This window comes from Ascaphus truei, chromosome 5 (assembly GCF_040206685.1).
Source record: "Ascaphus truei isolate aAscTru1 chromosome 5, aAscTru1.hap1, whole genome shotgun sequence".
Taxonomy (NCBI): Eukaryota; Metazoa; Chordata; class Amphibia; order Anura; family Ascaphidae; genus Ascaphus; species Ascaphus truei.
In genome coordinates, this window is record NC_134487.1 from 82,181,611 (window position 1) to 82,206,825 (window position 25,215).

Sequence of the window (25,215 nt, forward strand, 5' to 3'; positions counted from 1 at the left end):
AGCTGCATATTGGTGCAGGTCTCACTATTAAGAAATGTGCGGCTTGCATTACTTTTCTTGACGATTATTGGCGTTGTTTTCTCTGTCGCCTTAAAGGGGGGCGCAAGTCTTTTTTAAGAACAGAATACTAGCACAGCATGCACCAAATTCTGAAACAGTACAAATATATTTCATCATTATATTGCGTTTCAAAGTGAAAAAAATGCTATTTTGTTAAGCAACTGCATCAGCGCTCACACATACCTCTGGAATCTTGATACATAAACCCCAATGTTTTTGTTGATAGTTTAACTAATTATATTAAAGAGTGCTCTTAATTAATTTGTACAAATAAAGAATAGTCCAACTTTGGGGATGTTTTGTGCAAGATTGTATTTAAATATGTGATATGTCTATTTCATGACTGACTCTTCTTTGCCCCAAAATTATTTTAGCTGTACAGGGTCGGTATTTTAAGTGAAAAAGGAAAAGGAAAAAATATAGATAGTGTAGTCCCCTTTCCCCCGTGTCTAGAGTGACTACGTGCGGTGCTTTACCTGATGGCTCACAGGAGGCCTGATCCTACGCTGCAGGGAGCCTGGGTGTATGTAACGTGTATGCCAACAGCGCCTCCACCTGAGAAGGATCCTCACAAAGTGGGATAGCCCCTCCCAAGACAATATACCCAGTAATACACACCAGAGTACGGTACAACAATATTTACTGGATATGTACTTGTAACACAGAGAATGCAATACAACCACACATATATTTACAGAGACCCTCAGAGTATCTCCACAGTTCTCGGGTGCAGGGGCACCAGTGACCCAGTGTCCAGCCCACAATTGTCACTCCCACCCTAAGTGTGTGTGATAGCGCTGCCCACAGTAGGTGTGTTATCATTGGTGCACTTGTTGGAGTGTGACACCTGCCAGGTGCTACAGCACCCGGTACCACAACTGATGAAAGAGGCATGTCTGGTTCCACGCCATCGCCGTCAGTGATGGCGTCTGCCTCTACGTGGGGTGGACTCCCACTGGAGTGTCCCACCGTGAAGAGAGACTCTGTATCTCGTGGCGGTGGTCTGGTCCCAGGCCGCAATCACTGCGCGGTATTGCTGCTCTGTCCCTGACACTATACACACTACAGGGGCAATGTCCCTGTCTAGAGGGGATGTCCCTGAAGTAACCACAATCTTATGGTGACTCAGGGTCTACCTTGGGCCTAAGGTGGGGGCAAGCTAGGCTTAGTCAGGGAACGACAGCTCCCTGGACACTACCTTTCCCTCCCAGCTCCCCTTCTGACTGGCATGACGCGCCAATTGTATATATTCTGGTGCAGGCAATCCTGACAGCCCTATTAACTGTTGCGTACCATCTGACTAGCAGCCCCTGGGTAGTTCCCCTGCGCAGCTACTCTGTAATGGCCACCACTACCTAACACGTTCTGTGCATGTGCAAGGCCTTTGTAATGGCCGCCGCACTCGGGAGACACTGCGCATGAGCAAACTCACACTGCGGATGCGTGCGCAAACAAACATGGCGGCCCCCGCTTGTCAGGTGCGCCACGGAGGTCCCGGCGACCCGATCGCTGCCCCGACCCTCACCACATGCTCTCTGCCTTCTGGACTAGCCACAACCGCATCGGAGGTAAGCGGGGAACCCAGAGGGAGACATGGCCACAATAGTATGCTACCTTTTATTGAATAAACAATAGTTTACAGAGTACAAGCTTTCGAGCCCTTTGAGGCTTGTTCACTGCTAACTATTATAAGTTTAAAAAATAATAGTAGCATACATAATGAACTACCTATTTGGTTTCCTGTTCCTTTTTTTCACATTCTACTCAGAAATCTATCTATCTGAGGAGCCAGCACTGCGAAAATGCCTCTTTATTTCTAACCATTTATTCTGCTGAGGTCAGCTTTGTAAATCAGGTAACCTACCTCAGTTCTGTTTTATTTAATCATTTGTTATCCGAGTGGCAAGAGCCTGAATATTTATAAGCCATTTCCTAGCTTCTGCAACAAGACTGTATTTTCCTCTGTAAAGGTAGAATTTGCAGGCAATTGTATTATCTGCTCTAAACTTACTTTTCCAAAGGTATCATTTATATATTTTGTGCAGTTGAAATGCATTGCAACTCTTGTACCCAAACATAAAAAGATCCTATGTTTTGAAAGTGCATTCACTTTTAATATAAGGTTGAGTTTAATGCAGAATATTGCCGTGCAGATTCAAGATGCGGAAAGCAACTTCACAGAGAAGAAAGCATAAAAATGACAAACTTCACGAAAATGCCAAACATAAATATTTTACTCAGAGAGAAACATATGCCTTACAGTTTGTGAAAATTTAGGATTGTTTTTGCGAAACTTGGCAGAATTTGTCAAGTTTCCCATAGTTGCATAAAAATGAAAATCAACAAATACACATTCTTTGACCTTGAAAATGAGCAACTACTGTAGGATTTTAGCAAACTTTTTGTGGCCGCACAAAAATATATCAAGAAACATTTGCTGAAGTAGAACTGGCAATGTAATATGTAATTTGCACTCTTTTTGTTTTAAAAATTATATCATTAAGGTGCATGCGCGACGGGATCGGAGATGGAGGCTTGATCTGAGTGCTCCGTGTCCCGCTGGCGATATTTAGTAAAATAAAGTGACAAAAACCCGCAAAAACTCAAAATAAAATCTCACCCCTGATTCAGCTAACAGCGCTGGACACAAAAGAATGGCAGCGACCCGCAAAAAGCCTAAGCAGAGGGTAGATGTGCGCACATATTTCACCGGTGCAAAAAAGCCCAGAGATACAGCTAATATGGCGGCATCTGACTCTGACTCCGCACCGGAGATAGAGATGACTACGGAGGAGCCCACGGGTTCCCTCAAACAGGAGATTGCACAGTTACTCTCCGATTTAAAGACCTTCTTCCGAGGGGAGGTGGACCAGCTGAGAAAGGATATACTGGGCATTGGTAACCGCACGAACGCACTGGAGAAGAGGGTGGAGGAGACTTCCAAGTGCCAAGGAGAGATGGGAGCCCAAATTGCTAAGCTGGAACGGAGAGTGGCCGAGCTGGAGGAACGCCACAAAGACAGTGAAAACCGGGACAGGCGGAACAACCTACGGGTCAGGGGCATACCGGAGGAAATCCTGGACCCTGAGCGGCTGATTAACAGATGGATGACATCTATAATGCCAGGGAAATCTGAGGCCGAATTAGTTATGGACCGGTGTCACCGCGCACTGCGAGGCCGCCCATTGCCCAATAACCCTCCCAGAGATATCATACTCCGCCTGCATCATTTCACCACCAAGGAGGAAATCTGCCGTCTGACCAGGGCTACCCCACTGGTGCCATTCAAAGGGATCGAAATGGCCATCTTTCAGGACATTTCCCCAGTCACACTAGCGCGAAGGAGGGCCCTCCAACCAATCACAAAACTCTTCCGAGACAAGGGGATCAGATACAGGTGGGCCTTCCCTTTTGCGCTGGTCGTAGTGCAGAACGGCCGGACCCAGGCTCTGAAATATCTAGCTGATGGGCCAGAGTTCCTGAAGAGGTTGGGGCTCCCGGACACGCTACAGCTGCCGGAGGCACCAGAGACATACCCTCCTCGACCCGCTGAATGGAAGAGGGTAGGAGCAGCGAGCGGTCAATGGAGAGATAAAGCAGGTCTGTCGAGACCCGTCTGAGGTTCAGGACAATGATCACAGTTACAGGATGTTGCCTACCCCGGGCCCTGGCCTGCCCCCCCGTTGGCCGCTAAAGGTGGGGGCGAGGATGGGAAGGCCATGTTGAATGGCTTCCCTCTGCCTCCTCCAGTTCCCCCCCCCTTCCCTCTCGGCTCGGCTCCATTCCCCTTCGTTCCCCCCCCGTCCCACCTGGGAATTACCCGTTGACCTGGTCAGCTTAACAAAAGCTGGAACCTCCACAACAGAAAAGACAGGAAAAAAGGGAGAAAAAAAAAAAATCAGAACAGATCAGCGTGTCCACTCACCAAGATGGCGGCCCAGCAGCACACGAGGGTCAGGTTGGTGAAGAAGCGCGAAAGAGCAATGGAGGAGCTGTTTTGGCGTGAAGTCTGGGAGCTCCGCTCGGCTCCACCTGCAGGGCACGCCTTCCCTCTCTGCTGCTCGCGGGCGGATATGAGGACGCTGCTGCGATGACGTCAGGGGGCGGATCCACTCAGACCATGGACGACCCGGAAGTGACGGCCGCGGAAGCGGATGGGTCCCACTGACAGCCATAGAAGGTGACGGAGGAGGCTCTTAGAGGGTACGCGCACTCCCCCGTGAAGAAGCTGGAGAAAGGGACAAGATCCCGGAAGGGATACAACAACGAGACAGGTCCCGGGACTGGCTGAGGCCTTATGGCCGGGTTTAAGCTCTGCAGCTCACTAAATAAGTGGGGGGGGGGGGGCGGGGGGTGGGGTGCTGCCGGATTCTTGCCGATGCACCGAGTGCACTCTGGTCGGGGGCGGGGGGGGGGAGATCTCGGGGAATTGTTTTAAAAAATGTTATAGATGGTTAAATATATAAATGTAGTGATAGGTATTGAAACCTCAGAGGGAGACAGGGTCAACCGCAGTTTAGGCTGATACCTTTACACATTCAAAGGGGTAGCAAGTGAGTGTCACTTTAGGCAGTATAGTGCAGTTAACTATACTGCTGCGTTATCAAGGGATTACTCAACAGTTAGTATGGGTTAAGTTTTGGCTAACACTATAGTTAGCTTACTGATTATACAGATACTGTTGCATCGCCGGCGGGGGGGCGGATGACTGCCCTTGTCCCTGCCTGTTGGCATGTGCCTTTCTGACGGGGCTGCGGTCCTACACCGCGGCTCAGTCAAAGACCTGGGAAGGCGTGGGGAGGACTACCCCCCACGAGCCTGGACAGGAGGGAGGGAGAGTCCAAGGCGTGACTGCTATTCCCAGGCAGAAAACCATAGGTCGTCTAAGATCAATTTGGTTTTATGTGTGAATGTTGTGTGGTTCTGTGTTTTTTGTTTCCCCCCCCGTTGTTTCCCCCCCCCACCTTCAGACCTCCCCAGAGTAAAAGCAAAGGTAAAGGCAAACACAAGATGGATTTAACTCAGCCGTCACCGGCAGTATTCGCAGACACGAGGCCCGGGTAGGTCATATCCTTCTGCTACATACCTAGATTCCATATACACACACCCATGGCACTGACGTTCATATCACAAAATGTTAAGGGCTTTAACTCCCCACAAAAGCGCAGAATAGCCTTCGCAGAATTTAAACGCCGGAAAGCGGATGTTCTCTTCCTCCAAAAGACACACTATAGCTCAAGTAAAAACCCAGGGTTCATTGACAAAAACTTCAGACGATTTTACCTCGCTTCAGCTAAGAAAAAGAAAAAAGGGGTCGCTATACTATTTCACAACCGAGTCCCTTTTGAGGTCGAACAAATAAAGCGTTACCCAGAGGGTCGTTATCTCATTATAGTGGGTCTTCTGCAGCATTGCAGGGTGACCCTAGCATGCGTTTACGCCCCATGTGAGCGTGACCCGCAGTTCTTTGACGCATTTTTCCTCAAACTTCAAAGATGGGCAGTCGGAAACGTTATAGTAGCGGGAGACTTTAATAAAGTTCTGGACACCCGCATTGATAGATCCCCTAGACAAGAGCGAGACAGACAGGCAGGAGTCACAGCACTGCTGGAAGGACTACGGAGAGGTTGTCTGGTTGACATCTGGAGGGAGCAGCATCCTGGCGAACGTAGTTATTCGTTTTACTCACACCCCCACGACAGTTATAGTAGGATCGACCACTTCTTTGTCTCGGGCAGAATAGTCCCCCAAATATCCGACACTATAATCCATGACATTACATGGTCGGACCATGCATCAATAGAGCTACGATGCACACAAATTAGACCAATTAGTCCCGGAGCAAATTGGAAACTAAATGAATCCCTGATTAAGATCCCAGAAATTGAACAGACAATTAAAGATGAGATCAGACAGTTTTTCTCACTAAACACGGGTACAGTGGATTCACAAATAACGTTATGGGAAGCCCACAAAGCCACGCTGCGGGGAATTTTGATCAGTCTTGCAGCAAGACGAAAGAAGCTAAGGGAGGCCAAATTGACCCAATTATATAAGAGGCTACATGAGCTCTCCATACTCCATAGCCGATCAGGTGGAGGGGATATCTTAAAGGAGTTGAAGGATGTAAGGATTGAACTTAACCTCCTCCTTACCTCCCGGGCCGAGAGGGACATGAGCTGGACAAAGAGGAAATTCTTTGAAAAAGCCAACAAGCTGGACACCATGCTAGCTAACCGGATCCGCAATAAGCAGCCAAACTATAACATTCAGGCAATCAAGGCCAAAACAGGAGATATGTCCTCCAACCCTAAACGAATAGTGGAAGAGTTTAGACTTTTTTTATGAGCAGTTATATAACGGGGAGAAGGTTGCACATGGCACAAAAACTAGCGCCACACTCCAGTCTTTCCTGAGAGAAGCGGATCTCCCTAGGCTGAGCAGATTGGAGCACGAGGCGATTCAGAAGGACTTTTCATTAGAGGAGTTGGTAGGGGTTATTAAGAACCTAAAACCCTCCAAGGCCCCAGGCCCTGATGGATTTTCCAATTTATACTATAAAAAATTTGTAGGGATTTTAGCGCCGCACATGCTCAAAATGTTCAATGGGGTATTGTCGGGGGAACCCTTCACGGCCCACATGCTCCAGGCGTCGATATCTTTAATACATAAGAAGGACAAAGATGCTACAAATTGCCAAAGTTATAGGCCGATATCATTAATCAATTCAGACATCAAAATTTATTCTAAACTACTGGCTAACAGATTGAGTGCGATCGTGCCAAGGCTTATTCACCCAGACCAGGTTGGTTTTATTAGGGATAGACAAGCGGCCGATAATACCAGAAGGATAATAGATATTATTGATTTCATCAATACCAACGGGCTCCGTGGCATAGCACTAAGCTTGGACGCGGAGAAAGCCTTCGACAGGATTGACTGGCCATACATGGAGTCTACGCTTGGAGCATTTGGGTTTAGAGGGAAAATATTAGGGGCAATTAAAGCATTATACACAACACCGGCAGCTAAGGTAGTACACCAAGGCTTCCCATCAGAGCTGTTTAATATCAAAAGCGGAACTAGACAGGGCTGCCCACTCTCGCCCCTGTTGTTCGCCTTATGCATGGAACCGCTAGCAGCGCACATTCGTAGCAACCCGGACATCTCCGGAATCCAAATTATGTCACAAGAACACAAGGTGGCACTATACGCAGATGACATTATCCTGACACTGACAAAGCCACTCACCTCGCTACCCAATCTGTTCGCCCTACTGGAAAAATTTAGTAGCATATCGGGTTTTAAGATCAATCAGGCTAAATCAGAGGCGCTCAGTCTGAATTTGCCGAGATACATGGAGAAATTAATAGAAATTAATTTCAAATTTCAATGGCAGCCGAAAAAGATAAAGTATCTAGGGGTACATATTACTAAACAGAGCTCCACTCTCTATCAGGCAAATTATCCACAGCTCCTACGGGCTTTAACAAAGGAGCTCAAAATATGGTCCACTTACGGAATTTCCTGGATTGGTAGAATCTACTGTGTTAAGATGAACCTTCTCCCACGTTTACTGTATCTCTTTCAAACTCTCCCGATACCAGTGGTACGATCAGAGATTAAAGAACTACAAAACTCAGTCACGAAATTTATTTGGCAAAATAAAACACCACGGGTAAAAATGACAATTATGCAACGATCCAGGGAGACAGGGGGCCTGGCAGTGCCGAGCTTGTTGGCATACTATAAAGCAGCCCAATTATGCCAAATCACACAGTGGCATGGGAACCCAGAGCTGAGACGCTGGGTGGCATCGGAGAAGGAGGTCTGCGCCCCGCTTGCAATCGAAAACCTAATTTGGTACCCAAAAGCTAGACTGAAAGACCTAAAGGATCCTCTGTCCTCCGTGCTCAACTCACTGTCGGTCTGGGAAGCGGCCAAAACTAATCACTCATTAACCTCTAAACACACTTTAATGGCCCCATTATACGGGAATCCAGATTTTGCTCCGGGATTAGTTGGCAAAAACTTCACACTTTGGCAAAACAGGGGGTTCCACAAACTAAAAGACCTGGAGGGACGCGACACCATTAAACCGTTTGATCTATTACAGTCAGAAACTGGCATTCCCAACACAGAATTTCTTAGATACCTCCAGGTCCGGGCATTTTACACCAAACACACTATTAGACCGCCGTTAACTAATTTTGAGAAGCTCTGTGGTCGGGGCACCGACACACAGGGACTCATATCTGCTCTGTACAGGGTGGTGGTCGGTTCTGACAGTGACGGTTCACGCAAACCCAGGTTCATGACACAATGGGAAACAGATCTGACGGGGCCACTGGAGGACGACGACTGGGCTGAGATTTTTAAGGCGGCAGCCAGTAGTTCGATCTGTACAACATTAAAGGAGAACTCATATAAAGTACTAATGCGGTGGTACCTCACCCCAGTTAGATTGGCAAAATTTGCGCCGGGCGCTTCCCCGCTCTGCCCCAGGCAGTGCGGGGAACAGGGGGACCTGTTGCACATGCTGTGGTCTTGTCCACGACTCAGACCCGTATGGATCCAAATTAGAGATTGGCTACAGAGGCTCTTTTTGGGCCTCAAAATTCAACTAGATCCGTGGGTGTTCCTTTTAGGCAAACCCACGACAGACGTATCTCGATCAGGGAACAAATTGATCGCACACTTTGCTACGGGTATGAGGTGCGAGACTGCAGCATTGTGGAAACAGAATGCAATTCCATCATTAGACAAAATTCGGAATAGAATTTGGTTTGTTTGCCAGATGGAAAAGTTGACAAGTCTGGTCAACGACACTGGCCCAAAGTTTCAAAAAGTCTGGTTGCCTTGGCTGGCACAGACAGACATCCCAGGGGTGAGCAATGCCTCCATCTGGCTTTAAAAGCGGCAGGTGAGTTCTCCTTGGATGGCGAGCAGAAGCTGCAATTAGCCACATACGAGAGAGACAGTATGCCCGCCACGGGAGGACGCTAACACAGATCCATTACCCCCCATATTCACTACCCGGTGCCTCGCCGAAACAGTTGGGCGTAACACCTGATCTACGGACCAGGAGCGGTGAACATCGTATATCAGAAAGGATTCCTCTGCCCCCCCCCTCCCCACCCCCCTTCCTACCCCCATACCCCCTTGTCTCCCTTCTCCCAGGTCGGTATGAATGGCGGTATGAATGTTGTTTGTCCCATGGAAAGCTTCTTATTTTGACAATGTGACAACTGTATGTTATACTTTGAAAAACACAATAAACAGAATGTTGAAAAAAAAAATAGATATTTAATGTAGAATTGAAATTCTCTGTGTTGCTTTGGAATATACAGATGTAGCAAAACTAATATGCTATTCTAGTAGCTCTGAAGTGTGACAAACTGCTTCTAAAGTGCGGATTAGCATGTTGTGCTGCTCTATTATTCCTTCTCGCCTGACCAAACGGTGTCTAAAAGGCTTTTTTAGAAGTGGTTTCACTCTGGCTCAGCCAATCAGATCGGTTTGTCAAAAAACCCTCCAACTTTTATTTATTTATTTGTTTTTACTAAAATTGCTTTTCTATAGCTCTATTATGGAAACCGCTTCTAAAAACTTGCATTTTTTTTTCACAGATTGGTATTGCGAGATACAGTACATCCAGAGCCTGAAATATGGGTTTGGCTGAGAGAGCAAAGTCAGACTGGGGGATGCAGTTAGCACCACTTCAGGTCATTCCGCTTCTAAAGCAAAGTACAATCCAGGCGTTTTGGCTCCTAAACAAGGGCTGACTTGATGATGGTTCCATCAGTGCCACTGAACCGAGCCCCGTGCTTCCAGAGGCCCCCGTGCTCTTCCCCAAAACAATAAAACTGATTGCCGGGGGAGAGCGAGGGGCCTCTGTAAGTGTTGCTTACCTTGTCCAGTGGCATCTCTTCCTACAGCGTCCCTTTACATAAAATGGTTGCGCATTGCGATGACAACGTGACGTCACATGGCATCATGACATCACATGGTGTTGTGTTGACATGACAATGCAACACTGAATGGCGCCACGTTGTAATGACAATGTGATGTCGCATGGTGCCGCGACATCATGCTGCTGAGTCGGCTGTGAAGGAGATGCCATGAAAGACAAGTAAGAAGCCCTACAAAAGACCTAATCACTGAGCCCACAAAATTCCCAGCCAGCCCTGTATTAGCATGTTCTGAAAGTGCCAAACCACATGGTTTGGCAATGACAACTTTGGAGCTACTATAATTGGAAGCTAAGTGTCTGCAGTGCCACTGCCACCAGCGGTCATACGGCAGGGGTGGTCACTGCAGGGGGATTAATGCTACCGAGGGGTCCCATTCATTAGCATGGACACCCAGTAGCTTGACTGCGGCAGACAGTGTTCCTGGCACAGTGGACTTTTTGCTTTTTTGACTATGGTGCAAGGGACAATGAGTCTTAGGACATCTTTAGGAAGTATACATTGTGTGTTCCTACAAAAAAAAATGTATAACCTATTTCTTTGTTTTGACTCAGATTTTTTATTTGTATAGACTTTATTGAACAGGAGGAGATTGGATGTAAAAGAAAAACTTGTTTTACAAAGATGATTTAGACCTCAACCAATTACTGCCGTTTCAGTAATTTGATTAATTGCTCTCACGTCAAAAAGTACAATTTTTTTTTTATTGGATTACATTTAAAGTGTCTGCCCCCCCTGAGACTTGTTTTAGCCAATTATGAGGAGTGTAGGAAAACAGAAGGTTTCAATGCGAGTAATAGAGAGCATGTGCACTGTACGCAGTATGTGGTATGGCCATAGTAAAGCTTTTTTACGTGCTTTATGGATAACCTTTAAAACACTACATATGATAAATGAATCATCTATGTAGAAAAAGAAGAAAATCAGCTAATAGTGTGAGAATTATTTTTCCCCTCTGTCTGTTTTTACAGCTCAATAGCAACATTCACTTCAATGCTTAAATGAGAATCCCAGGTATCTGCACAGAACAAAAGAACACAAACATATATGATCCCTTCCCCCTACCAATTATAACTAAGGCCTACCTTGGCTGATGTCTTGGCTAAAATGTCTTGCAACTCCATAATTTTCTGTACAAGTCCATGGAAGTCATTACATGTTGGGCAGGCTGAAATATTCAAGAATTCATCACATTAAATTCGATCAATTAGAATAGAAATGAGAGCAATGTTTGATAATGTGAGCAAAAAAGGAGATACTACTTACTTCGATTAAGATCAGGACACTGAGAGATAAATCCCTGTGGCATGATAACGATTTGCACATCTTGCATTATACCCTATAGACAAGAACAACAAGAGTAAACATTGTGTTACATTAATGGCTACAGAGGAAAGTTTGACATGTACAATATCTTTTTTTTTTTTTTTTACAAATCAATAGCAAACTAAGATACGAAGATCCAATTAAAATGTCTACAGCAAGCAACTAAAAGCTGCTTACATTTTAAATAACATGCTTAATATATCTACTTTCCCCAAAGGATAAACGCTCACCAGGAGAAAGATCTAAGGAGAGCTAAAACTAAAGGATCATTTCTATGAAAATGAATTAATAAAACATCACTTGATCCTTGTAGTACAACTGCCATTACAGATAAATGTTATCACAATGACATGTACTGTACAGGTAAGTACTGAAGCTATCACTTGGCCTTTATAAAGTAAAAGTGCAATACAGGTACTTCTACCATAAACATCTAAAATGGCCCTTACGTAGTATGTACTGTACTACAGTACCTATTATTGGACACACATGACAATTATTCACAGATGTTGTCCTTTAAAAATATTATATGTTTAGTGTATATAAAAGATGCTCTATATACACTAGAAAGTGATGTAAAAACATACCAGCCGGTAGCAGGTTGCTTCCAGTTGGTGCTAATGAGCTGGTAAATGTAGCAGTTGGATATTGTTCATATCAGGTGAGAACTGGCAGTAAAATATGGGACATTTTCTTCTGCTAATCTAATAGCGGAGGAACAACAGCACCAAAATTAACCAATAGCAGCGACCCAGTTAATGGGTCATCTGGATCATTGATGCTCAGAAAAAATATTCGAAATATGTTTTTTTTCCTCCAGTAAAGTTAACACAATAATATGCAACTTAGTACTGTAAGTGCTTGGCTTCCTTTAGCTCTTCCCTTGTGTTTGATATAAGCAGCAGGCAACTAGCAGGGCGGAAGTATGCACACATGTAATGTGTCACTGTGGTACTGAAGACTAAAAGGCCCAGGTTGTTTTATTTGCTTTTCATGGGCAAAGAGTTTTCTTTATTTTCCAAAAAATCAAAACATTTAAACTTTGGCTTTAATAATATTTATTTAGAAAGTTAATTCGGTTACTAATGGGCTAAAAAAAAAGTCTAGGTGAGATTGCCCTAATAATTAACTTGATGGAAATGTACCAGCTTGTTAATAAATTGCACTTATACTTAACAGGGGGTGGGGGAAGAACATGCATAGGAAAAGTTATTAAACCTTTCACATATATAAGAACCATATGATGCACTCCCCAAAAACCCTAGACACCCAGATCTAAAAAAAAAAAAAAAAACACTTTAAAACACACAAGACATTATATAGGTGATGGTAAAATGGCAGCACACATTTTGTAGCATAATCAATATTAATCTGCCAGGCAACAGTCACTATAAATTACACTAATCTCTTGCCTCCCAACCAAGAGAGAATCACTAACACCATAAGGCTCTGCCCCCAGCCAGGATCATTAAGAGTAACATTAAACCACCATAACAAACCATTAAACATTATATCCACTACACTCCAGAGAGTGATTTGTGGTACCACATCATTTTCATCTTTACTGCAATTTCACAATCCGTATATCGTGCATCAACCATCAATTATTCAAAATAGATATTTAAGAGAAGTCAATTTATTTATCCAAGAATTAAAACAACAATTTCACAGGAAATTAATTTAAAAAAAGGAATAGAAAGGTACTGCAATAGGGACAGCCGCAGCACCCACATATGATAACTTATTCCTTTTTTTTTTTAGAGAGAAAATATTTATATGGTCTGACAACCTTTATGTACCAAACCTGAAGCAATATGGATGCTACATTGATGAGTGCCATCATTGTAGGGGAGGGTTCTGCAACTAAATGTGAGGCTCTTGTGAAGTGGATACGTATAAATGAGGTTAATAGGTCTTTTACATCGTTTTTGGGGATAAGAACTTGATTTTGTAGATCTTTGAATTTCTGTCGTTGTCAAGCCGAATATCATTAATAATACTTAAACCAACTCTATTTAGTATTTGGTAACTTCTTTTTACATTATAGGAATTTCAAGTGGCTGAAAAAGGAATTCCATTATCAACTAGAATTCCAGTCGTTTCAAGAAACGGGGAAATGTGTGGATTATGTTGATTAGGAAGAGTCCTATATTTATCGGAAGTCGAAAACTGAGCCTCTGATTGAGCCACCTGTGCTGAAGCAGTGACTTATTGAGCCGCCTGTGCTCAAGTTGGAATATTCTGAAAACCTGACCTGTTGGGGGGGCTTAAGGACTGGGGTTGAACACCCCTGCTCTGGACCAGCAAGCACAAAATCATCTTCATAATGAATCAGCAAATTGCTCCCTGATTCAACCTTTAATACTCAGGCCAAAAAGGAGACAAAGGCTTTTAAATGCAAGCGAGACAGAAAACATCCCATTGTTAAATGCTTGTCTAATTGAACATTGAAATGGAAAAACAATCAAGCTAAAACATTCAGGGTTGATGGCCAGTATACAAAAAGCTGATTCAATGTCAGCTTTTGTTCAAAGCCCCCCCTGACCACACTGTCTTGCCAGCTCCAGAGCCTGATTAAAGGAGGCATACAAAAGACTACACAGATTTCTATCAATCCCATTCAATGACGCCCCAGTTGGGAAAGACTGGGGGTGTATTAGTCTAAAGGAGCTTGGCTCCTATTATGGAATGATGCAGAGTGGCGATAAAAAAGAAAACAAAGGAAAATGCACCTCCGGCTATCCCAAAGGCAGCTTCTTCTACAACTTCTGCTACACTACTTTCATCAACAGATTACAGTTATTACAGTTATCTAAAACACTAAACTAAAACTATTTTTAATTATGTACTGTCGCGGCCGAGTTTATTCTTACCTTTGCCTGGTCTCGGCCGCGACAGTAACCGGGCGCGCGCCGGGGTGTCCCGTGCGCGCGCCGAAGCCTCGGAGGAGCGGTCCTCCGATCGGGGCTTCCCCCTCCCCTCTCCGGGTCCGCCGGGTTCCCCGGAACCCCCCACCGCCGTCCCCCACATCGCGGGACACCAGGGCTCCCTCGGGGAGCCCTGGGCACGCGTGCATGGGGCGCAGGCACCCGATGAAGCGTGACCGCGCATCAGTGACGCGCGGCACGCTGAGGGGATTTGGCTAGCAAGCCGGGACATCTCCCGGCTTGCGGAACTAGCCAGCTAAGGATAAAACGTGTCACCAGTGTAGGCTTTTTGGCAATCAGGGTAAAACTCTAACCATGGCAACATATTGGTAAAGGAAAGACACCAGCTAGACATTCTAGTGATGGAAAAGCTATTTTGCTTGAAACAACAAAATGCAGGTAGGGGTACATGATACCTGTCTTCTCCTCCCTCCCAGCCAAATGTGTTTACCCATCTAACTTAATACCTATTCCTTGTCCCCCTTCCTTCTCCTGTGCACTCTGGAATGTCTGCTCTCTGATTAACAAGGCTCTCGTTGTACACAAACTCTTCTACTCTCATTCTCTTCAGGTCTTTACTCAACAGAAACCTGTCTCCCAAAACATGACTCTGCTGTTGGGGCTGCTGTTTCCTATAGCAGTCTCTCTTTATCTAACACTCCACACCTCGATAACTGGGGTCAGTCTCCTCCTCTTCTCCCATTGCCTTCATCTGTTTCTCTCTCTTCTTTTGAGGTTCACGCTGTCCAGATTTTCTACCCTCTCTCATGTGGCAGTCATCTAAAGACCCCCCAACCTCTGCAGCCTCTACCTCCACCTTCCTCTTGGACTTTGAATCCTGTCTTTCTTTCTTTTTTTCCTCTGACTCGCCTATCCTTTTACTGGGAGACTTCAACTGCAATATTGATGATATCTCACTCTCCTGGGCATCACCTCCTCCTTTGGCCTCCACCAGTGGACCAATTCCAGCACCCACAGGGATGGTCACTATCTAGACCTGGCCTTTACTAAAATTTGTTCCCTTTCTGATTTCTCGGTCACCCCCTTGAGATTCCTTCAGTCCCCTGCTTCTACCTAAACCTACTTACTCCACTCTTGACTCCTTTTCTCTTGTTCTAGAGTTGGAAGTTTCTAAGCTGATTTTCTTTTCTCCCTCTACCACACGCCCTCTTGATCCTATCCCCTTACACCTTATCAGAACTCTTACTCCTGTCTCAATCCCCACTCTCACGCATATCTTTAATATTTCCTTATCTTCAGGCCTTTCCACTCCTCTTTTAACATGTGGTGGTCATACCTATTCTGAACAACACCCTAGACCCTACATACCTTACTAACTACTGACCTGTATCCCTCCTGCCTTTCACCACCAAACTTCTAAAACATCTTGTGTTCTCCCATATAATCAACTTTCTTATTTCCAATGGCCTCCTGAACCCTTTAAAATCTGGGTTTCGTACAGCTCACTCAACAGAGACTGTGCTCACTAATGTAGCCAATTATCTAAATAAAGGAAAATCCCATGGTTAATTATCCCTACTAATCTTGCTCAATCTCTCTGCTGTTTTTGATACTGTCGTTCACCCTCTTCTTCTTCATATTCTAAACTCCATTGCTATCTGCAACAAAGCGCTCTCGTGGTTCTGATCATACCTCTCCCATCACACATTTTTGGTCTTTGTTGCCAACATGTCTTCGTCTTCTGTTGATCTGTCTATTGGTGTACCTTAGGGACCTCTCTCTACACACCATCACTTGGTGACTTCATCAACTCCTGGCTATATCCTTGTCGTTGGCACTCCTACAGTACGCCTTAAACTTAATATGTCTTAAACTGGAGCTCCTCATGCAGATGTAGCCAGCTTTATATCTAAGTGTCCTCAGAGACTCTGCATGTACTCCACTGTCACTCCGTGTAACAAATACCACTGTTCTGTGGCATGCTGCTCCTGAGCCGGTTGAACTTGTTTGTGGTCAGACGGAATCCCTCCAGAGTTTCAGGGCACGTTTCTTTGATTCAGACAGGAACCAGGCACAAGTGAAGAGTCTGAGTTTTTCAAGCCCCTTAACGAGGCAGCTGGGACCTGGTTAATTAACCCAACCTGTTCAAAGCTGAGATTACCCAGTTCACTGCTGGACTGCAGACCTATACATAGGTCTCACAGGCATATTGAATTCACCCTGTCACACGTTTCAACCAGGTTCCATAGACACGCATGCGTATAAACACACGCGTACTGTATCCCACATGTAATTTGTGCAGTGAACTCCTGTATTTATGCGCGTTTATGAATCTAGGATATTCTCTCTTTACAGGCGAAGATGTCCAGGAGCCAGCCAGGCTGAAGAAGATGCAGTAAGAAGAAGATTGTACATTTGCAAGAAGAGCAAAGAAATGTGAATTATTGTATTCTTCATAAAGCCTAATGTTTTCTAATAAAAATATTTCTTATTTTAAACTACTTTTTAGTCATCTTAAGTTTTTACATTTAATTTAGTACATTTCAATACCATTACATACAGTTTAATATCATATCGGATCGTACCAAAAAGAACGGGAATAAAGGATGCGTTACATTGCATTTAGATTTTGAAGACAAAATAGTAAACTACTGTAGTACTTACTATCATTTCTGACCAGTATTGCAACCAACATCTAAAACTCCATTGTCATTCACCTGTCAGTCCGTGTCACTATGTGTGACATCCATGTGCGAAAAGCGAGCAACCATTAAACGCGTGGGAGGGGGGGATATGCGTTACCCACAAAGACTATGCAAAAATGTATTTGGCTACATCTATATTTCCCCTTAAACCTGGCGCAATATCACCTTTTTCAATTACTGTAAATGGTTCTACTATCTATCCTATCCCCAAAGCACTTTGCCTAGGGGTTACATTTGACTCTTCCCTTTCCTTCTCCATTCACATTCACTGCATGGCTAAAACTTGTTGCTTCTTTCTCCGTAATATTGTTAAGATCCGCCTTTTCCTCTGTCATGCTACTACTAAAACTCTAATGCAGGCCTTTATCCTCTCCCATTTGGATTATTGTAATATACTGATTATAGGGCTTTCTCCTTTACAATCTACCCAAAGTTCTGCTGCTAGAATAATTTCACCTTCTCCCAAAACAGTCTCTGCTCATCTCCTCCTTAAATCCCTCGTCTGGCTTGCCATCACATTTTAGATCAGCCACAAACTTATTTTCTTACCTTTAAGACGCTCCACTCATCTACTCTATCAGTGCTGATCTCTCGCTATGCCTTGATAATTTCCTGTGTTTCTACCCATAACTGTCTCCTTACCACTCATTTCCCTCACTGCCTCTTACCTGTGGAACTCCCTCACACTAAATATATGTCAAGCACCTTCTTTCCCCACCTTTAAGACAAACCTTAAAATTTACCCCTTAAATTAATTGTTCCAATAGCCTACATCCATGGCTAATTTCCCGCACCCACAGTTACTCCTACTAATGACTGCCATCTACTGCACTTATTCCCTCACCTGCTGTCTCTGAAAATCTCCCATCATACTACTTTGATTGTAAGATCTCCGGGTCAGGGATTTCCTTTCCTAATCTCTGATCTTATTTGTTGCACTTATTGAACTATAATTGCCTGTACTGTATTGTCTCTATTATAAAGCGCTAAGTTACAGTTGTGGGCGCTATATAAATATACATACTGAAAACATATGGCTGACTTTACAGGCATTTTGCCACTTACAGTGTATTTCATTAAATGTGGTAATCCCTCGAGATGATGTCATAGTGCCGGGAGGGAGAACACGGTTCTCTATGATGTTTCCTACAACATCTACCTCTCCTCCTGATCAGCACTATGTTTTTTTTTTTTTAGCAGTTATATTTCCATTGGAGGACAGGACGTTTTATCGATGGTGCCCCCTGCACCTTGCATTCCTTTCCTCCAGTTCATAACACTATCTATTTTCTATAGAGCATGTTATAGCTCCATATACATGGTATCTTTATGAGCTATACCCTTTATGAGCTATACCCTGCCACTGGAGAAATGACAGAGATCCAACTATGGCTATACTATTGATTACATTTACCTAATGCAGAATTTTTATAGGAACTACAAATTGATTTCTGCACTTGATAAGGGACAATTTAGATTTCAGATATAACTGTGTGAGATATTGTGTACAGTATCTACAAGTTATTCTCCTATTTAGTTTCAAATTCACCTAACCCATTTATTTATTATTTTGCTACGGTGTTAGTATGATCAACAAACAGGTGTGTGCTAATCATCTGGGAAGCCCGTTCAAGAGAAATATTTGTTTTAAAACAACCTTAGATGGTGTGATACTGGGCACTCACTAATTATACTTCCATTTAGATATGAATTTCCCTAACCTAATTATATATCAAGCTGCTAGGGTTTTTGAATAATCAGTAAATAGATGTTTGTTCATTATTTACTAATTCAGCTGAAGAGAGACATTTGTTCCAATGAACATCAGATGGCGGGGAGGTCTTTGATTAAGATAGTTGGATACAGGTGGTATTGTTTCCATGTACTAGCAAAACATAGGAACATACTAAATATGGATCACCAATGCCCTTTATGATTAATAATTAGATGTTTGTAACTTATTTTTAATAACTAAATTGTTTTTTTGAGAATGTACTGTATGACATTCATTTGTAATTGGATAGTAAACTGCTATGTTTTAACCATAATAGTGGTGATCCCTTTTTAACTGATATTGAGTGTGCCACAATATAATGTTGCTTTTCTCTTTCTCTAGTTTTCATTAAATTCCCAATATTTTATTCAGGCTAACATTTTTGGGGTACAGAAAAAAAAGCAGGTTAGGGTTTCAAATCAAAACAGCATAAACAAAGGAATATTGACAACAAAAGAGTACGGAGGGTTACATACAGAGTTCAATTCAAACTTTTCCAATTATGCAGACTCCCTTTATAAGCACAATGAGTTGGCAGTTTCCTGAAATGTGCTATGGCTTCATTGAGAGCCACAAGTCCACATCTTTCATATACTATACTATTTTAGATTCCAATGGACTGCAAGCGTTTGTCTAAATTGATCATCATTAAAAAAAAACATGAAAACGCCAAGTAACTTTTATGAGAGGGGTAGCCACACAGTGTAGCCACTACTTAAAGGATCCTTCCCATACAAAAATGGAGGTTGCATCCACCCCAGTAACCTTTTTCCCTGGGGACATATCTGTGATTTGCATGCTACCCCAGACCTCAAATGATCTCAAACCCTTGAAAACTAGATGAGGGGATTCTGCTATTGCTTTATCACTTCAGACAAATTAGTAAACATACGATAAGAGACCCTAATACTTCACCTAAAGGATAACCATTGATATCAGTAGCTGAAACAATTAGGTTTCACACAACTATGCAGGACCTGATCTGGACCACTCGTCTCCCATCCAGATGATGAGTCATGCAAATCTGGTTGAAAAAGGTTCTTGTCATGTGTGAATGACCCCATAACTGGATGGAACTGGAGCGCTCTCCCACCAATCTTGATTGTACAGATTCCCATCTGCTGTGAGAGTGGTTCCTCCAGATCAGTTGTGTTCTCTTTATGTCTGGAAGGTGGGTCCACTACTAGCTCCTCATACCCTACCAGTGTCATGATGTGTGACATGCAGTGAATGGGGTGACTGAACTCCTCTTCCTCTGCAAGCTAGGGGACACAGGTCATGCGACAGTCCTCCCACAGACAGTCACGACATTGGGAGCTTGGGGTCATGCCATCTAAACACTGGTGAGCTCCTGTTGCTAAGCGGAGGGGCTCAATTCCTGCCAAGGTGAAGGGGGCAGCAGTCAAACAGTCCTGCGGTCATGTTCTGTTGCCAGCCTGAATGGCTCTCTCGAACTGCCAGCAACGGGGAATCCAGGTTCAGAGCATTAAATAACATCTTCTTTGATGGGGTTTCAATCAGGGCATTTTTCAACACCAGGTCAGTGTCCCTTCCCTAACACCTCAATTTATACCTAAAGCTTCACACCTAAAACCTTCAACTACCTCGCATCACCTATACTGACCAATTACCTCACAACATTCACCTGTCCAGCAATAGCCCACTAGTCAATTGCCAACCTTATCTTAAGTGCCTTAGCAGCAACTGTTCTGGATCACCGGGATCCTCTCCTCTGTGTCGCCCCTTTGGTATTCACCCTCAAGGCTTCCATTCTTCATTAATCCTCAATCTATAAATTTGTGTCCTATTTTTTTTACTTTATTGCTTCTGATTTGCTGTAAACTTGTCTGACTCATTCTCCCCCCCCCCCCAATGTTCCTTTACTATTAGTTCTTATGCACGTAATCATTATTATTTTGTAATCTTGCTATGCACATAGCTTGCACATAGCTTGGTAAGAATTATGACTCTACAATCTGACACATTTTACCACCAGCGCCCAATCAAACCCCTCCACTCTATTGCACGCTTTTGTATCCCCTTCTCTGCTGCCATTTTCCCCACTCAGTGGCCATGAGTTTCATTTACAGTACTTCTTAACTTTTCCACCTACATTTCTTTGTGGTGTCATCTCCATAACCCGAACACCAACACCATTACCCAACTTCATCTGTGTTATTCTCCTACTATTACCACCTCTCCAATCATGTCCATATTCACTACCTCCTTACCTATAGCTAATTTCCTAAGAAGAGAATGCCAGCTGCTATGCTCAATGAAATAACTTCTTCACCAACCTCTCCCCACCTTATAGAGATGGGATAACTTACCAAAATATGATGTGCAGGGTTTATTTGATTTTTTCATAAAAGTATGTATATATAATTTTCAAGTATCGCATTACTCATTTTAAATAGCTAACTGTGCATAAGCAGGTCCTTAGGCAAGAACAAACATATGCATTTTGCCTACCTTAAAATATCCATGGGCATTATTTCTCTGTCCAACCCATAATGTTGACCCGGCTGGTAAATCCATATATGTTTTTTCCACAATTCTTTCATAAATTCTATATAACATACCAACAAAATCAATGTTAGTGTTAGATAACAAAAATGTTAAAATAGTTTACGATTATAAAAATAACTTTTGAGTAAATATTAGCCATTCATGTTTACTTACTTATTACAGTCAACATGTAAAACCAGGTGAGATGCACTGATCGCCAAGGAAAATCTATGCCATTTATCATCTGCCAAAATATAAGGAAACACTTCTGTTTGAGATCGATGACTTCCTGAGCGGTAATGTAGTCTGACTTCATTTCGATGTCCGCTGCTTTCTAGCTCTAGATACCTGCATGAGAGAAGAATCATATCACAAGATATCAGTATCTTGTCTAATAAATACAGAGTAACAGTAAAAGTGCTACAGTAGATTCCCCCGTGTTATTTAAATTGTAAGAAAAAAGTGTTACAGTACTTTGATAAAATCATGATTCAAGGGAGAAAAATAACATCTAAACTTCTATTTTTTTTTTTTAAACCCTGAGATGTCCCTAAACTTGTTGATGTTGCTGCTGGAGAATGGGACCATTCCACAGTCCCAAAAACGCAAGAATTGCGAATAAAAAATTAATGGTTATCTTTTGTCTAATAGTTTACTAATAGGTTAAAAATAAAAGTATACCATGTAAATGGAAGTCTAACTCTTATGTACAAAATGTACAAATCCACATCACTTGATCAGCACATACACAAGAACTTTCTGATGAGTTTTGTAAAGTCTGTAATTAAAAATAGTTTTCTTTGTGGGGCAACTCAGTAAAACTAAGAATACTGACTCATTCTAGTTAAGGATCAATAAGAAACTACATAAAGTGGATATGCAATTATTGGGAACGACGCTGGGACATATAATTGCTTTATCTCGAGCATTTCTTTTATTTATAAGGAAATCATTTTTGATAGTTTAAATATAAATACATTTTTATTTGCCTAGATTTCCAGCACCATGTTCCTTATAAAACCACCACTGAATAAAAGTAATGTTTTCTCACAATATATTTATGACTGCAACAAAAGTTGATTATTTTCACTTCTGAACAAGGCCTTAGTTTGAGAGAGAAAGCATGGCAGTTATAACTACAATGTAAGTGTGTTTTTCACCATACATCATGTCATCTAGATCAGAGGCTCTCAACTCTTGTCCTCAAGACCCCCCAATAGGTCGGGTTTTTTCAGGATATCCCTGCTTCAGCACAGGTGACTCAATCAGTCCCTGCTTCAACATAGGTGGACAGAGCCCCTGATTGAGTCACCTGTATTCAAGCAGGGATATCCTTAAAGCCTGACCTCTTGGGGATTCTTGAGGACTGGAGTTGAGAACCGCTGATTTAGATCAGTGATTGGCAATTTTTAAGTTAGAGGTGGCAAATAGTAAATGGACAGAAAATGCTCCAGAGAACATTAAGCAAAAACAGCTAAATCCTCATCTTGATTGCCACTTATTTCATATGTACATATATATACACACCCCTTCTGCCCTTGTTGATTCACTGCTGTATGAAGGACCCCAATCCCAATTAACTTGCAGGTACTGCAGTTGCAAGCCTCTTCTCTATGTTGCTCCAACATATTTTCTGATTCCATCCTCCCATCTTACTTTTAGTTGTAGTCTTGACCTTTTAATATCCTTTGGAATATTTTGGAATCCAGTCAGGTACCATCTTTGTCCAACTATGGTAATTTCTTCTTGTGATATGTCCGGTCCACTGCCATTTTAATTTATTCTTCCTTGTTATACTGCCACAGACTGGTGTTTGTTTTTGAACCTATTCATTGTTTTTCCTGTCTCATTAGGGAATACACAGCATACGTCTTCAGAGTTGTCTGAAGCTTTTGAAATATCAATGCATTTAGGGTCCAAGTTTCTCATGCATACGTGAGCACAGTCAGAATACAGTAGTAAAAACTTTCCTCTTGATGCAAAGTGGAAGGTTTCTTCCCAATGTGTCTTGTTCCTTCCCAATGTGCTCCCTCCCATGTTCATTCTCCTATTGATTTCATTCAAAAGATTCCCATCCATTGTTGCTTGCCAGCCAAGTTAGAAGTAGTCTTCAACATCTTCTAGGTCTATTGGTTTTATTTCAACCTTTACAGAGTTGACAAATTAGTTTAACCACACTTTGGTCTTGCTGAGATACATATGGAAGCCCGCTTTCGTACTTGCTTCAGCGAGTTCTCTGATTTGATGCTGGAGATCTTTTGGATTTATGGCAAAAATAACAATGTCATCTGTAACTTGTAGGTCATTATTGATGTTAATACCTTTTTCTTCTCAATGCAATGTGTGGAATAATTCTTCAAGTGTTGCTGGAAAATCGCTATGGTGACATAGTGTCTCCCTGTCAGACTGCCCTGTTAATCCTTATCTTGCTAGTGCTGCACCTTCATGTAATCTAAAGGTTGATGTGGCATTATCATAAATGTTCTTAATAATATCAATGTAAGCTTCTTCCACACGTTGTCTTCTTAATGCATTTGGAATCGCAGAGGTTTAGATGGAATAAAATGCTTTTTTGTAATCTACGAATCCTAAACGGAGTGGTAGAGCATATTAATTACTTCGGGAAATAACTTCCTGTATCACTTGGATGTGGTCCAGTATGTTGTAGCCACTATGAAGTCCAGCTTGTTTGCTAGGCTGGGCAAAGTCCAGGGTCTGTTGCAGCCGATTAGTGAGTATCTTCGTAAAAATATTGTTAATGATTGGAAGTAGACTGATTGGCCTGTAGTTTTTGAGGTCTTCTTTGTCTCCTTTCTGGGGATGAGGATAAATATACATTGTTCTGGAATTTTCCTGTTTTTCAGGCAGCATGTAAATAGTTTTGCAGGGATTTTCTCTACATCTTCCCCAACGTCTTTGAAGATTTCAGTTGTAATTTAATCTTTCCCCGGAAAGCCTCCCATTCTTCATGGATTTGATTGTTTTTCACACTTCTTCTGGAAGGACGCATAGTACATCATTGGTAGTTTCTTCTCGTTCTTACTTTGCTAGGTTATGCCATGTCTTAGCTGAGTTTCCATACAATTTCATGTAGAAGCCCTCAGCCATCTTTATGATAAGTGCACACTCTTGATCCATTGTTTTGTTTGTGCCAGGACTCTCCATCGCAGTCGTCCCTCTTCGGCACTAAGACATCCCAGTGATACTAACATTGCCTAAACCAAGATGGCTAAGATCTGAGATTGCTTTACCTCTACCAAGATGACCGAAACTAGGATGTGGCCTCAATTTTCCCTAAACCAACATGAAGGCTGATATTGACTACCATGACCTCGACTACGCCTCTGCACCCTGCCCTGACCTGCTTGGCCTGTGACCCCGATTTGCCGACCCTAGCAGGACAATCCCTAGGCCTGTGGTCAGTCTCCACATCCTGCCTCAGCCCTGCGGGTATGCTTCTTGGTCTGAGACAAGCACTGCCACAGTTTGAGATGAAGGATTTGCTTCTAGCTAATCATAAATTGCTGCTTTGTGTTCTTTAAGCTTGTTATTTTTTCGATACTCTTCACCATATCACAGTTAAATGTTCTTACATCTTCAGTTATATGGAAAAAAAACTAATAGGGAAGCACTTAAACGCTCTGATGTGTTATACTATAATTGACTCATTAGACTAGGAAATATGTACTGTATAGGATCTCATAAATGTAGAACAAACAATATAATGAGACTTTATTGTAACCATACTGTACAATTGATGCTTAATCTTTCTGCCAGGCACTAATCTTTACATTGAAATCTTCCATTAATATCTTGAGGTGACTGTTTCCTTTGTTGTGAAGTTGGTTAATTTCCTGGCACTTTAGAAGTCTTCCACTTTATTGTTTGCGTGACTTGATGATGGGGCGCACATGGATTATTTGAAGCCAGGATCTCTTTGACAACTGAATGATGTTTGTGGCTGCTCTTTCTGATGAGCTTTC

The 25,215-nt window shown here is 42.8% G+C and overlaps 1 protein-coding gene across 2 annotated transcripts in view; it reads right to left on the reverse strand.

Annotated features, from left to right (window-relative positions):
- Window positions 1-25,215, reverse strand: part of NELL2 (neural EGFL like 2) — a 375,157-nt gene that overhangs the window by 259,937 nt on the left and 90,005 nt on the right. For both annotated transcript variants that reach the window (XM_075600120.1, XM_075600119.1), the window contains exons 4-7: window positions 21,407-21,580; window positions 21,197-21,293; window positions 11,298-11,370; window positions 11,117-11,199 (exon numbers count right to left, since the gene is read on the reverse strand). In XM_075600120.1, the coding sequence (XP_075456235.1) occupies window positions 11,117-11,199; window positions 11,298-11,370; window positions 21,197-21,293; window positions 21,407-21,580 (427 nt within the window). The remainder of the gene's footprint in view (window positions 1-11,116; window positions 11,200-11,297; window positions 11,371-21,196; window positions 21,294-21,406; window positions 21,581-25,215) is intronic.